This window comes from Euphorbia lathyris, chromosome 8, assembly GCF_963576675.1.
Source record: "Euphorbia lathyris chromosome 8, ddEupLath1.1, whole genome shotgun sequence".
Lineage (NCBI taxonomy): Eukaryota > Viridiplantae > Streptophyta > Magnoliopsida > Malpighiales > Euphorbiaceae > Euphorbia > Euphorbia lathyris.
The window spans coordinates 39,464,683-39,479,250 of NC_088917.1; the positions used below are offsets into that span (position 1 = coordinate 39,464,683).

The window sequence follows — 14,568 nt, forward strand, 5'->3', positions numbered from 1 at the left end:
TCTTTGAGCCTTGTTGTTGTTGTAGGCTCCACCAGTTTTAGACCACCTCCTAATTACAATCTTGCTACTATCTCATTTGCTACTTTGCCATTTTATTTATCCTTTTACTATTTTACCCCTTTTATCTTGTATGTAGCTAAGTTAGAGATTTAAGCTTTATCCTAATTTTGCCTTTAGGGTTTAAGGGGTATATATAGCCCATTTAAACTTTTGTAATTCATCTTTTATTCAATCAAAAACATTTTGCTCCAATAGAGGCTAGGGTTCATCACTTCTATGTCACTATGATTTTTTTATTAGTTAAAATATGGATAAATTACATCCACGACTCCTCAATTTCATTCATACTTTTTTTATGGCTTGTGAATTTTAAAGTCGGATATAAAAATTTATAAACTTTAACCTTTTTTTTATGGTCGTTTGGGACCATTGACCGCATTAACTTTAAAATTAAAAAAATCCAAGAATTAAACTTGTTTAGAGATACATTTGACATGATACTTCTGTTTTTTTTTAAATAACTATTTGAAAGCTTTTTGTCTCTAAATAGTCCATTCATTTTTTCTAACCAAACAAAATCCAAATGATTTCAAAGCAAAATTTTGTAAAGAAAGTAACAAAGAAAAGGCAAAGTTAAGAGCTTTTATGTGAGTTTTGAGGTTTTGGAATTATAAAGGAATTAAGGAAAAATTGAAGGAGCATGGCTATAATTTAGCCTTAGAATGTGTTGGGATAGGAAGACATTATAGGACGGCAATAAAAATAAAAAAAAAAAAAAAAAATTTAAGAATCTTGGAGTATACAAACATGTGTAGCAAGAAATGATTCGTGAAGTTGTCGTATGTTTTGTAGGCCATGAGCTTAGGTGTGGCTATGATTTCATTTCAGCTATCTATTCTATATATGAAAGTGAAAAATCATCAATCTTGTTATAAATGTTTAAGACTCTCTCTGAAGCAATGGAAGTGAGCAACAGGTATATCGTATCGAAAAGGCATATAGATGGTCCACCAAAAGAGACCGATTTTGAACTGAAATCTGAAGTGATTTCCCTCTCTCTTGAACCTGGTTCCAATTCAGTTATAGTGAAAAATCTCTATGTTTCAATAGATCCTTACCAGTTAAACAGGTTGAAGAGCCAAAGTTCTTCACAGGCATTCTCAATATTAGCAGCTCCAATTAATCCTGGAGAGGTAATATTCTTTTTTCTTGTTGTTGTTGTTGTTGGGTAATTTATTGAATGAATTTGAATTATCAGGGTATTGATGCATATGGAATAGGGAAAGTAATGGTTTCTGGGAATCCAGAATTTGAGAAAGATGATGTGGTGATAGGGCTGATCTGTTGGGGAGAATACAGTGTTATAAAACCTGGTGGCATGCTAAGGAAATTGGATCCCATGGGATTTCCATTGTCAAACCATGTGGGAGTTCTTGGCTTTAGTGGACTGACAGCGTATGGAGGGTTTTTTGAGTTGTGTAAGCCCAAGAAAGGGGAAAAAGTATTTGTATCTGCTGCTTCTGGATCAGTCGGCAGTTTAGTCGGCCAGTTTGCCAAATTGTTTGGCTGCTATGTCGTTGGCTCTGCCGGAACCCAACAAAAGGTATTTGCATTATCAAAAACATTTAGGATAAAGGGTCAACTTGTCCTTTAAAATTGGCTTAGAGTATAATCCATAACATAACAGGTGAGTATGCTAAAAGAGAAGCTTGGTTTTGATGATGCATTCAACTACAAGGAAGAAAGTGATTTGAAAGCAACTCTGAAAAGGTTAGTGAAGTAGAAGGTTGGAGTGGAGTGGAGGAATGTTTATGCAATATAAAGATTAAAAGAAATGTTGTTTTTGATTGATGACAGGTATTTTCCAGATGGGATAGACATATACTTTGACAATGTTGGGGCAGAAATGCAAGAAGCAGCAATTTCAAACATGAAGGTGTTTGGAAGAATAGCCGTGTGTGGAGTCATTTCAGAGTATACAGATCAAGGAAGAAAAGCTGCACCTGATATGATAGATGTTATTTACAGGAGATTAAAAATTCAGGGATTTTTAGCAGCAGATTTCATGGACCTATATCCAGATTTCATTTCAACTACAACTCAATATCTTCGGTCTGGAAAGATGCATAGCCTTGAAGACATCTCAACTGGTGTACAAACCATTCCTTCTTCACTCGTTGCACTTTTTAGAGGTCAAAACATTGGCAAGAAGATTGTTCAATTGGCACAACAGTAGACCAACTTTTACCCACTTCACCTATTTTCAGTCATCAATTTCTGAAGGCTTAAATGGTTGTTTTCAGTTATATTTCATAGTTTTTTTTTTTTTTAAATGAGTTTCATGGTAATTGTTTTTCTTATCTACCACAATGTTTGTGCCAATAAATAGGTGCATCTACATTATTGTAAGACTCATTTTGATTAATGAAACTATTTTCTCCTGTAAATTCTATTTTGAATTATTATCTTGACTGTGATCAATTGTTTAACAATGCGATTCTCCAATAAAATGTTGAATTAAATATATATTAATTTGATCGTTCTTTTCATTTAATAGAATTATTAACATCTAATTCTTATATTTTCTTCGTATATTTCTTTTTATTTCTAATAACCGAATTGCATAATTTGAAATTTAATCGATTATTTCGATTTTTCTTGTGTTTGTTAAATCTCATTCCACGATTTAGCAATATTTTTGAATTTGGGTTACAACTTATATAATCGGATCATATATCTATTTGTATTAATTTATATTTGCTTATATCTATTTAAATTTGATTATATTTCATGCTTACAAATATCCAATCTGGGATAAAGTTAAAAACTCTTTTAAAGCAACAAGCCAAGCTAATATTTTAAGGGTCTACTTGTTTTGAGGTTAAAAAATGTTAGTTAAAAGAGTTTTTTTTTTTTTGTTTTATGTAATCTTGTCTGGGAATGAGTTTAAGGTTAAATGAACTTTTAAATGAGAGTTACATAACTTTGAAAAAAATTCAATTTCAGTCCCACCGGGATTCCGAAGGTTAAAAGAAAATAACCTTCCCTCCCCTCCACTCATCTCCCCTTCCCTTACTTTAATCAACCTTCTCAAACCCAACCAAGAAAAGCCTAATAGAATACAGAGAATTGAAGCAAAGGTTGAAATATTAGATGATGGGTAAGTTTAAGAGGCAATTTATTATAAGCTTCTTAGAGTTAAGCAGTTTGGTAATAATTAATGACAGCTTCAAAATTAGCTATAATATATTATTATTATTATGTAAAACAAAAGATACATTGAATTACATATTCGACTGCTCACTTATTTTGCTACAAAAATGTGTAAATCATATATTTTAGGCTTTCCCTGCCTAATCCTATAACTACGCTATCTATCCCTTTAGGATTCTTCTGTTGTCAAGATTACATCAATCACCTTTCTTTCTTTCTTTCTTTCTTTCTCTATCTTGGATGTTAAATGCAGTGTGTTGAGTGAAAATCTTCTGCTGACAAACGACTGGTGATCAAACGTTTAAGCCTTCGGGCCCCAGGACCAGGCTTAAGATCGGTATTGTTTGTTTTCAAAAACTCTGGGATAGTCTTATTTGTGTCCTCTTTGCTGAACCAACCACCTGGGACAAACCCATCAGGACTCCGCCCCAAAATTTCAGAATCGATCTTGTCAAGAACTGCATCATTCCTGCCGAACTTTCTGGCAAATGGGGCATTGCTTTCAATCATCAATTCATAGTCCTCAACGGTGAGAAAATGGGGGTGTTGTGTTGGAGGGTTGTCCCAAGCTATGAAGTGAAGGTCATGGTTAACTGTGGTGTTCTTGAACTCTTTGGCATTGCAGATTACAGTATGGAAATATCCCTCAGGTGAAGACAGGATGTTTGTGTAATACATGAGGACTATCCTTGGAAGGTTGTCCCAACCCCATATGCAGTATTCCACGAAAGGACGAGACAGCATCATCCAAGCAGAACCTGAGGAAAATTCATCATCATAATGCATCTTAAACATGTTTCACTTGCATCCAAAAAACAGACTGTCAAATGAAAGAATGAAACTATCAGCACACAGACCTCAATTTTCAAACTAAAGTTTGTCACTACTTCAGGCTGCTATGCAACAAAATGACTGGACTGGACATCGGTAGTGAATCAGTAGCTAAGCAATTATCATTTTCCTGCTTTGGTTGATGTTATTGCTTAATAACGCATGCATCTCAGTCCTTTATAAGCATATAATTTGATGAAGCACACAACAACAATTTTTAGGTAGCCTCATGTGGGATTTTCAAATATAGCAATTTTTTCATATTATGGCATGAAACGAAACAAGTAGAAGTCGTCTCCAGCTATAGAGTGTAAACACATTTAAGATGCAATGACTACAAGCTTGTAGCCTTCACAACTTGTGTAAGGAAAAAGAGCCAATATGTTTCTTAGCATCTCCTTTATGCTACAACCAAAACTATATAACCAAGGAGACCCCATCTGCTTAATCTTGCTTGTTCATATAACTTAATCATCTTTCAATGTCTACAATATCAGAATTTCAGTCATACTCTCAAATCAATTGAGACTGATATTTGAACTTATTTATCTGTATCCTGTGAATGATTAACTCCAAAAGGTTTGGATTTTTGTATTCTTTCTCCTAGTATTTTCCAGCAAGGTTACAGTTAAAGAGTTCTATATTACACGATGTTCAGTTTAGAACTTTGAATAGAATCACATGTATAATTAAAGGCCAAACGCAAACTCATGCGATGCTGTCGGCTTGATTCATCTGAAAAAAACATATACCCGGTCTAGATGAGAAAAATTCATAAAAATCAACCTTATGATCATCCAACTAGATATCTATTTCAAAAAGTACAAAATTTACAAATGCAAATTTTGCAATCAATAATCTGATCAAAACGTATTATAGAAGGATGAAAGAAAGAAAATTCCATGATAAACTCCGAAATCTATATCAAAGAAGGGATAACGTATTAGGATTCATAATCATACAAGAATTCAAAACTTTTAATAGTCATTATGTACGACACCAAGAAATGGATAGTGAGAATTCAATGGTGCAAATAAGAGTCCTTAATTTAGATCAACAACAATATATTCGATAAGAAACCACATTTTCTAAAATTACAAAGAGGTTGCAAGCCAAAAAACTTCTTTAGCAAATATATATAAGTGAAGTTCAGCGGTGAGACCCAAAAATCCAAAATCATATGTTACCTGTAAACAATTTAAATGTTGCAGGCAATTTCCTTCTCTCTGATAGCCAAAATACATTTGACTTTTGAAGGCTATACAGCCCTGGATCAATGATGATAGGCTTGGCTCTTCCATACCTGTGGGACACAACACATGTCTAAGGAAACTTCTATATTACATTTCAACCACTTTTTGGCTCATTGTGCAGCAAAAATCAAGTTAGTAATAATAAAAAGAATTAAAGAAAACTTTTGAAATGGATGAAATACGTACACTTTCCACCCCAGTTCACTAGTGTGCTCAATAAAATTAAGGTCTCTTGGAATGGTGGACAAGGTATGTAGCAGATCTGTTACCAATAAACAACAATCATCAATTAAAGCCACAGAATACCAGATTGAGCTTTGGAGAATGAACCTTTATAATTGGTTGTTAATTAGTTAATCATTAATGTCAGTAGAACAACAACAATCAGACAACATAGTTTTCAATTACTAACTAGAAAAAATCTCAAAAAACTAAGACAACTCCTGGTAACACTTGAAACAGATATATGATGTATTGCTTTTGTTAAAGGAAAGAAGTAACATATAGTAATTGACAAACTGAGTCAATTTAAAAACAAAAATTAAAATAAACGCAAGAACCAGACCAACAAAGCCCTTTTTGTCCCCCTTTCTTTAAAAAATTGCACAGATACCCAATGAAGAAATACCATTTCAGATAGATAGAAGAAAGAAACAAGCAAGCTACCTATTTTTAGAAATGAAATTGAAGCATAAAAACAAAGAGATACCATCTTGAGTTAGCAGAGGATAGTCAGAAGCACTCAAATTGATAAACCAATCCCATTCTCCACCTTGTCTCAATAAAACAGCAGCAGCATGAAGGGTATTACTAACCATAGTAGGACCCGGATAAGTAACCAAATTAGACCTGACAATAACCCTAACATTTCCGACTTGATTAAAAAGGTTCTCCTCTCTTACCCACCTGAAAAGCTCCATCCTTTCCTGTGCCGAAGCCTCCAAGTCCAAATGCAAGGCATACTGATTCCTGGGATGGTACAAAGCTTTCAATGTTCTCCTAATACTAACTCCATCCCCAACTGACCCAGATATCAAATAAGCAAGACGAGGTATTGTACGAACTGAAAAAACAGGTTTAGGCAACTTGGATTCCACAAAAAGAGGAACTTCAAGGCTGAAATGCTTCTTATTTCTCCGTAGCCGGCGATTTAGCAAGTGGGTAGATGTAGAAGTTGAAGTTACGCTAATAAAAAGCAAAAGAGTAGAGAACATGAGCGAAGACATCAAGAGAAGGAACCATTTATGCTTTTTCTGCAACTTATTGAGAGAGCTGTTGGTTTCCATACAATAATAATGTAAGATTGGGTGGGGATCTGTGTTCACCGGTCACGGAATCCAATCAAAAATCGGAAGAATCAGTGAGTTAGTGGAGAAGTAGAAAAACAAGTGAGAAATGGTCAGTGGGTCACGAAGAAAGGGAGAGGACTCAAAATAGACTCTTTTGCCTTGAGTCGAGTCCAACCATAGAAAGTCTTTTTTCTTTTTTATGTTTGATTAACACGCGCCAACGGATGAGTGGTTAAAGAAGAAAGTGAGTGGCTGGAAAGGGAATTTTGTGTCCTTTCAATTGGGACCATTAAGCATTTTTCTAATGATAATGAAATTGTTTGTTGTCTTAATTTTATTGTTGTTATATTCTCCATAGGATAGGACTGCCGGATTAGATTAGAAAAAAAGGAAAAGGAATGGCGGATTAATATATTTAAATTTAGCTTAATACATAATTACAGATTTTTTTTCCGAACAAAGATTTCTTTTTTTCTTTTTTAGAAAAAACATAATTACAGATTCCAATTGGACATGTTTCAGCATTTGTCACCATATATTTTTTCAATAGATATATTAGAGCATCAAGCATTTTTAGTTACAACCATACTTAGTATTAGTAAGATGCAAATTAAATGGTTTGTAATTTATTATTTTTTTAACTTGTTCAAAAAGTTTAGTTGACCTTCTGAATTTTCAAACTGTCTCGATAGCCACCTCAACTTGTTAAAATGTTTAAATAGCCCATTTAATTTGAGTAAAATGTAATTAATTAATCACTCGATTGTAAAAAAAAAGTAAGTTACATGCAAAATACGTGTTGCATGCGTCTGGAAAAACTAAAACAACCAATGTTAGGGTATCTGGATTCTAATATTAGAGAATGTAAGTTTTAGAATTGAATAAATAAGAACTTCATTTTTTTATATGTTTTAATCTATTCTGTGAATGATTAATAATATTTTAAGTCACGTGTAACACTTCTTTCACATACAGTTTAATTTTTTTTTTTTTACAATCGAGTGATTAATTGATTACAATCTATGCAAGTTGATGGAGTTATCTAGATATTTTATACAAGTTGAGGGGTTATCAAGACTCTTTGAAAGTTTAGAAGGTCAGTCAAGATTTATTAAGCCATTTGTTAATTTATGGGAACATTTGTCATAAAACCATGATAATAGTAGTAGGAATTTTTAAGTAATTAATTAATTAGTAACTAGGGAGAGCGATGGTGAAGGCGATCTAGGGTTTTTGTTTCTCACCAACGTCGCCGCCGCTATTTCTCACCACCGTCGCCGCCTTTTCTCACCACCGTCGTTGTCCTCCATATGTGTTAGAAGAGGCGATGCCGATCTGCTAGGTTTCTTTCTTCTCACCACCTCCGTCGGGCTTCTTCTCGCCACCGCCGCTGTCCGATGAAGATTTTCCTCGCGTCGCCGCCGCTGTTTCGGATCTATTACTGATTTCATGCTCCTGTTGAGAGCCTACTCCTTTTGAGAGTTTTTTCGGCCTCTGGTTAGGTTTCTTCCTCTCGCCGCCGCCTGTGTCGCCGCCCCAGCCGCCGGTACCGTCTGCTTTGTGTCTAGTCGAGATCGCCGCCAGTGCTGCTGTCTGTTCGTGACCGACTATCGGATCTGTAATATTCCGTTCTGTTTTGTTTGGGTATTGAGACTGTTTGTTTGGTGTGTCCGTGATTTGGTGCGTCCATCGTCGTCTTTTAGTTCGTGTATTGGGTGTGGTGATTGCTGATTATGATATATAATAGACAAGGAAAATAATATTGGTTTTTGCAGCAATAATAATTGGGCAAGGAAGAAGGAAGAATAGTATGGAGGGATGCATTTTACAAATGAGATTGAATACAGACCAATAACTAATAAAATAAAAAATCTTTTATTAACCAAATTGACAATTGAATAAGCTAGTTTGGTGGGGATCTTGTTGTGTTTGGTTTTCTTTTCTTTATTTGATCAGAAAATTCAATTTGCTAAAAGACAATGGAAGATCAGTTTCAGCAATTAAAGATTGTTGAGGATGGGTTCGAGTTTGAAGCGACAGACAACGGAGGAGAAAAGACTGATTATAAGTGGTGCTTGGTTGGATCACTTGTGACGAACAAAAACTTTAATTTTGAAATTTTCAAACATCGAATGGCTAGTATATGGAGGCCCGGGAAGGGTTTAACGATATCTGAGATTGGAGGAAATTTGATTTTGTTTAGGTTTTACCACCCGTATGATCTGAAATGGGTTAGTGAAAATGGTCCGTGGACTTTTGATAATCAATTGTTGATGCTGTATACTTTGAAAGAGGGGGAAGATCCATCTGCGGGTCAATTCACACATACAAACTTCTGGATACAGATTCACGGTCTTACACAGAATTTGTTTACTGAGATAGTGGCACGGGCATTGGGAAATTTCATTGGGTCTTATGTATCTATGGACTCAAAAGCAAACTGGATAAATGAATATAGCTATCTTCGTGTGCGAGTTAGCGTGGATATCAGACAACCATTACAAAGGGGAAAAAAGGTAAGAAGGGCAGGAGGTGATTGGTTGAACTGTGTTTTTAAATATGAAAAATTGCCAACTATATGTTTTATATGTGGTCTAATTGGACATTTGGATAGACATTGTGAGATCTTTTTTCGGAGTAAGGAAGAGGACTTAGTAAGGGCTTGGGATGCTTCTATAAAGGCTCCCTTACGTCGTGTTAGTGTGATGGGAGGAGAAAGATGGCTGAAGGAAGAAGCTAGGCCCGAAGGAATTAGGGTATATGGCTCAAACAGAGATGCTGGTAGTAGTACAGCGGGACAGCTGAAGGAACCAACTCCTAGACATAATCTCCGGCATCTATCAAGGAACTTTGGTGTAAGCTTTTATGATCAGGAGGATATGGAAGTCCCTCCAGTTAATCTCCTGCATTCAGAAATCGGATTAGAAGTAGGAGAGGAAAGGAAAAGACGAAGGGGAGAACTTGTGGCATTTCAACCAAAACCAATTGAGACTATACAAGAGGTAACTATTCAAACCATGGAAGTTGATGATTTATCCCCAAACCAGGGAAACAATAATGATAATAAAGCTTGTGAGCAAGAACAGAGAAACCCGAAAGTACAAGATAAAGCTAAACAGCAAACAGGAAAGGCAGGCCAAATGGTCTGCCCAGAGCAATGAAAATCTTTAGTTGGAACTGCCAAGGTCTGGGCAACACTAGGGCAGTTCCCATTCTGTGTGAGCTCATTAAAGCTCATAGGCCTGATGTTATTTTCTTGTATGAAACTCTGGTTTGTCAATCTCGCATTGAAGCTATCAGGGTACGCATTGGTTTTGAAGGATGTTTTGTTGTTGATAGGATTGGGAGAAGTGGAGGAATATGTGCTTTTTGGAGGAAGGCCAGTATGTGCTCCTTAAGTTCATTTTCACCAAATTACATTGATTTGACTGTAAATGACCCTAGGGATGGAGACTGGCGTCTTACTGGTTTTTATGGGTACCCGGAGAGAGCTAGACGAAGGACTTCTTGGGATTTACTAAGGAGCCTTGCTGCCGCCTCTTCTCTCCCATGGTCTATTTTGGGAGATTTTAATGATCTACTTGTTCATAGTGATAAAAAAAAGGGATAAATGAGCATCCAGAGTGGTGTTATAAAGGATTTAGAGATACTATGACTGATTGTGGCCTTACTAATATTCTGTTACAAGGTTATCCGTATACATGGGTACGGCACAGAGGTAAACCAAATGAAGTTCAAGAGAAGTTAGATCGAAGCCTCTGTACAGAAGCGTGGGGGAGACATTTTCCTGGTAATTTTTGTGTTAATTCTATTGCTCCCACTTCAGATCACTCCCCAATAATTTTGCATACGTCAACCAACTTAGCTATTCCGAGGCGAAAACAGTTCAGATTCGAGCAACGATGGCTAAGGGATGAGGAGATTTGGAATGTGATTAAGGAGGCATGGGGATCAGATAGGCAAACAGTACTGAGTTCGCGTTTAACGCATGTGGCAAAAGTGCTTATGAGATGGAGCAGAAGTAGTGATGCCAATTTTCGTTAGAAAATTGAATAATTAAAAGCAAAGTTAATACAACTATGTGATGGGGGAGGTCCAAGTAATAATGATGAGTATGAGTCGACCCGAGTTGAGTATGTGAGAATTATGGTTCAAGAGGAAGACCACTGGAAACAAAGAGCAAAAGTCTTATGGCTTCAGGAGGGAGATTTGAATACTCGTTTTTACCACTCTTTCGCTAATGGAAGGCGGAAGCAGAACAGTTTAACTAGGCTCAGGAATAATGCAGGAGAATGGGTTGATGATAAAGATGGGATGGGCCAGATTGTAATACAGTATTTTGAATCGGTTTTTTTTTATAGTAACAGTGAATGGAGTGAAGTGGTAGATTTAATGCAGCCACGCATCACTGATCGGGATAATGAGCAATTACTGCGATCACTGACAAAACATGAATTCAAGAAAGCTTTATTTGATATGCATCCTGATAAGTCTCCAGGACCTGATGGATTTAATCCAGGTTTTTATCAAAAAATTCTGGGACATAATTGGAGATGATATCTTCATTGCTGGATCAACATGGTTTGATCAAGGTATGTTCCCCTCTGAGCTTAATAATACTATCATTACTCTCATTCCAAAATGTGAGAATCCTGTTATTATGACTGAACTTCGTCCAATAGCACTGTGTAATGTTATACTCAGAATTTTCTCCAAAGTATTAGCAAATAGATTGAAAATGCTTTTGCCTGGAATTATCTCTGAAAATCAATCTGCTTTTATTAAAGGGAGGTCTATTCATGATAACGTTTTGATTGCTTTTGAACTTATTCATAACATTAACAATAATGTTGCTAAGAAAGCAGGTAGTGTGGCATTAAAAGTTGATATGAGTAAAGCATATGACAGAGTGGATTGGAATTATCTAAGAGAATTGATGCTAAAGTTGGGTTTTGCAGATAAATGGGTTAATTTGATAATGCATTGTGTATCTTCTGTGCAATATATGGTTAGAATAAATGATCAATTGGTTGATCCTATTTGCCCAAAAAGAGGACTCCGCCAAGGTGATCCACTGTCACCGTATTTATTTCTGCTTTGTGTTGAAGGGTTGACGTCATTATTAAAGGCAGCTGAGAATAGGGGGTTACTGCATGGTTGCCGAGTTAAGAGAGGGGCGCATGCGATTTCACATTTGCTCTTTGCGGATGATGCATTCTTATTTTGTCAAGCTACCATATATGAAAGTAGAGTCTTAAAAAAATTACTTAGATCATATGAATTAGCTTCGGGGCAAGCTATAAATTTTGAAAAATCTGGAATCATGTTCAGTAGAAATGTGGCAAATGACCTGGCTATGGGAATTTCTAGCATTTTGGGTATTACTAGTCCGTTGAATACAGGAAGATATCTGGGTCTTCCATCGTTGGTGGGTAGAACGAAACGAGCAATCTTTGCACACTTCAGAGACAGGTTATGGCAGCGGCTACAACGCTGGAGAGGAAAAGGAATATCAAAAGCTGGTAAGGCTACACTTATTCGAGCAGCAGGGCAAGCCATCCCAATCTATTTCATGAGTGTATTCCTGCTCCCTATATCGACGGCGGAGGAATTACAGCGAATGCTGAATTCGTTTTGGTGGGGTAATAAAAAGTTAGGTGAGAGAGGACTGAATTGGATGGCATGGGACAAATTGTGTGCTCCAAAATTATTGGGAGGACTGAGTTTCCGAAATTTCACGGCCTTTAATCTTGCTATGTTGGGAAAACAGGGATGGCGGTTATTTACCAATCCATCTTCGCTTGTTAGTAGAGTTTTCAAAGCTAAATATTATCCAAGAGGGGATTTTATGGGGGCCTCATTGGGGCATTCACCAAGCTTTATATGGCGAAGTATCTGGAGTTCCCAACTAATCATTAAAGAAGGAATCAGATGGAAAATTGGAAACGGTCAATCAATAAATGTATGGACTGAGAGATGGTTGCGTGATGAGGAGGATGGCTATATACGAACCCCTATGGTGGAAGGGTTGGAGTATTTGAAAGTCAATGATTTGTTTATCCATAATTCCAGGGATTGAGATGAAGAGCTGTTGGAGGAAATTTTCGAGCATAGAGATATTACAGAAATTCATAAACTGTCTGTTGGTACTTTGACTAGTGAGGATCGGTTAATATGGAAATCTCATTCTTCAGGACGTTACACAGTGAAAAGTGCTTACCGACTGGCTACAACGCTGGAAGCAGGAGAGAGATTTCATGTTCAGGGTGCTTGGAAAAAATTATGGTATGCTGAAATTCCACACAAGGTCCGGTATTTTGGCTGGCAACTAGCACGCAATTGTCTCCCAACACGTGTGAATCTCCAAATACGCGGGTTACAGGTATGTTGTACTTGTGTGATATGTAACGAACCTTGAGAGGATGGATGGCATCTTTTTATTGAATGTACAGGAGCAATAAGAGTATGGCAGAAGGCGGGACTTCTGGATCGAATTCGGAGGCGACAGTGGCTGAGAACTTGACAGCATGGTTTCATAATATGATTAGAGCAGCACCGGAACAAATTGTGAAAACATTTTTGATGCACCTCTGGAGCTTATGGCAGGCTAGAAATACCCGTCTTTAGCAGTATGAGATTCGTACAACAGATCAAATAGTGGCTCAAGCTTGCACAGTACTTAATGATTGGTCAGAAGCAAATGCCTTGAGAAATCGGGCTGGTACGGGAGAACAGTAGATCGAAAGTACAGTAGCAGGAAATATTTCATCTGCTGGTTGCACGGCTTGACACCCACCATCGGAAGGATTTCTCTCGTGTTGTGTTGATGCTGCATGTTTTAACACTGATGGTCGTGCATGGATAGGAGCAACAGTATGAGATGCACATGGGCAGTTTGTAATAGGGAGATGTGCAGGTCTGTTATGTTTTCCGACAACACGAGAATGTGAGGCCGAAGCTCTATTACAAGCTATGCAATGGCTACAAGTTGATGGAATAAGAAATGTGGTTTTCGAATCTGATGCTAAACAAGTAATTGATGCAATAAATTCTACTTCTGTTGATGATTCTGAATTTGGGGATAGAATTATTCAAATACGATCGATTCTAATATCAAATGACTCTTACTCAGTCATATGGATACGACGGCAAGCGAATGAGATGGCACATGTGTTAGCAGAGTCTTCTCGTTTATCTACTTGCCCTTCTGTTTTTAATTTATTACCGAGTTCTGTTTCTGTTTCATTATTACAATTTTGCCATGATCTGGCTCATTAATGCATTATTTTTTTGTTTCAAAAAAAAAAAAAATTTAATTAGTAACTTTTTATGTAACAAAATAATTAAATGAATTATTATTATTTGTGTGAAAATTATTATAAACTGTTTAAAAATTATTTGCTTCATTTTTAAATGATTTTTTTTAAAAGAACGTATCTATATATAAATAACGGAAGCACCGAGAAATGAGAAGAAGTGTTTTAAAAGCCTTTTTGATGAGTTGTCAACGTAGTAAAAAATCAAAATTAAAAAGATTTAATTAATTAAAAATAACAAAAATAACAGATTTATATTTATAATATATTAAACATTTACTAGCTTATTAATTAAAATAATAAAAGAAAATAAGAGTTACAGGAAGATGAAAAAACACAAAGCAAAGAAAATCCAAAAGTCACAAATAAACTCCTATATAAAGCATGATATATAGTATTCCACCATTATATTTATTGGCCATGATAGATAGTATTATATTTCTGAAGGTAATTATTCTATTTTTTCATACGTTGTAGTTATTTTGTTCTCAATTGTGTTATTGTTTTCGTTTTATTAAACAATAGTTGTTATAGTTTCATCTTTCAGATCCATTTCTGTCGTTATTTAGGTTTTATGCCTCTCGCTACCTTATCCATGTTTTCTTTTTTATTTATCTTTTTTTTCAAATTAATATCTCCAATTGAAGAAATCCGATAGAAATAGAA

At 35.9% G+C, this 14,568-nt stretch overlaps 2 protein-coding genes across 2 annotated transcripts; one reads left to right on the top strand and one right to left on the bottom strand.

Moving 5' to 3' along the window:
- The first annotated feature begins 832 nt into the window (after nucleotides 1-832).
- On the top strand, nucleotides 833-2,447 carry LOC136202064 (2-alkenal reductase (NADP(+)-dependent)-like). The gene is made up of 4 exons (XM_065992512.1): nucleotides 833-1,193; nucleotides 1,259-1,603; nucleotides 1,688-1,770; nucleotides 1,858-2,447. The coding sequence occupies exons 1-4, from the start codon at nucleotides 936-938 to the stop codon at nucleotides 2,234-2,236; spliced, it is 1,065 nt and encodes a 354-aa protein (XP_065848584.1). The 5' UTR covers nucleotides 833-935; the 3' UTR covers nucleotides 2,237-2,447.
- Nucleotides 2,448-3,235: 788 nt separating this feature from the next.
- On the bottom strand, nucleotides 3,236-6,733 carry LOC136203280 (beta-glucuronosyltransferase GlcAT14A-like). Its single transcript, XM_065994400.1, has 4 exons — nucleotides 6,007-6,733; nucleotides 5,484-5,559; nucleotides 5,232-5,347; nucleotides 3,236-3,971 (listed from the first exon to the last, which is right to left on the bottom strand). The coding sequence occupies exons 1-4, from the start codon at nucleotides 6,581-6,583 to the stop codon at nucleotides 3,457-3,459; spliced, it is 1,284 nt and encodes a 427-aa protein (XP_065850472.1). The 5' UTR covers nucleotides 6,584-6,733; the 3' UTR covers nucleotides 3,236-3,456.
- Nucleotides 6,734-14,568: the final 7,835 nt, after the last annotated feature.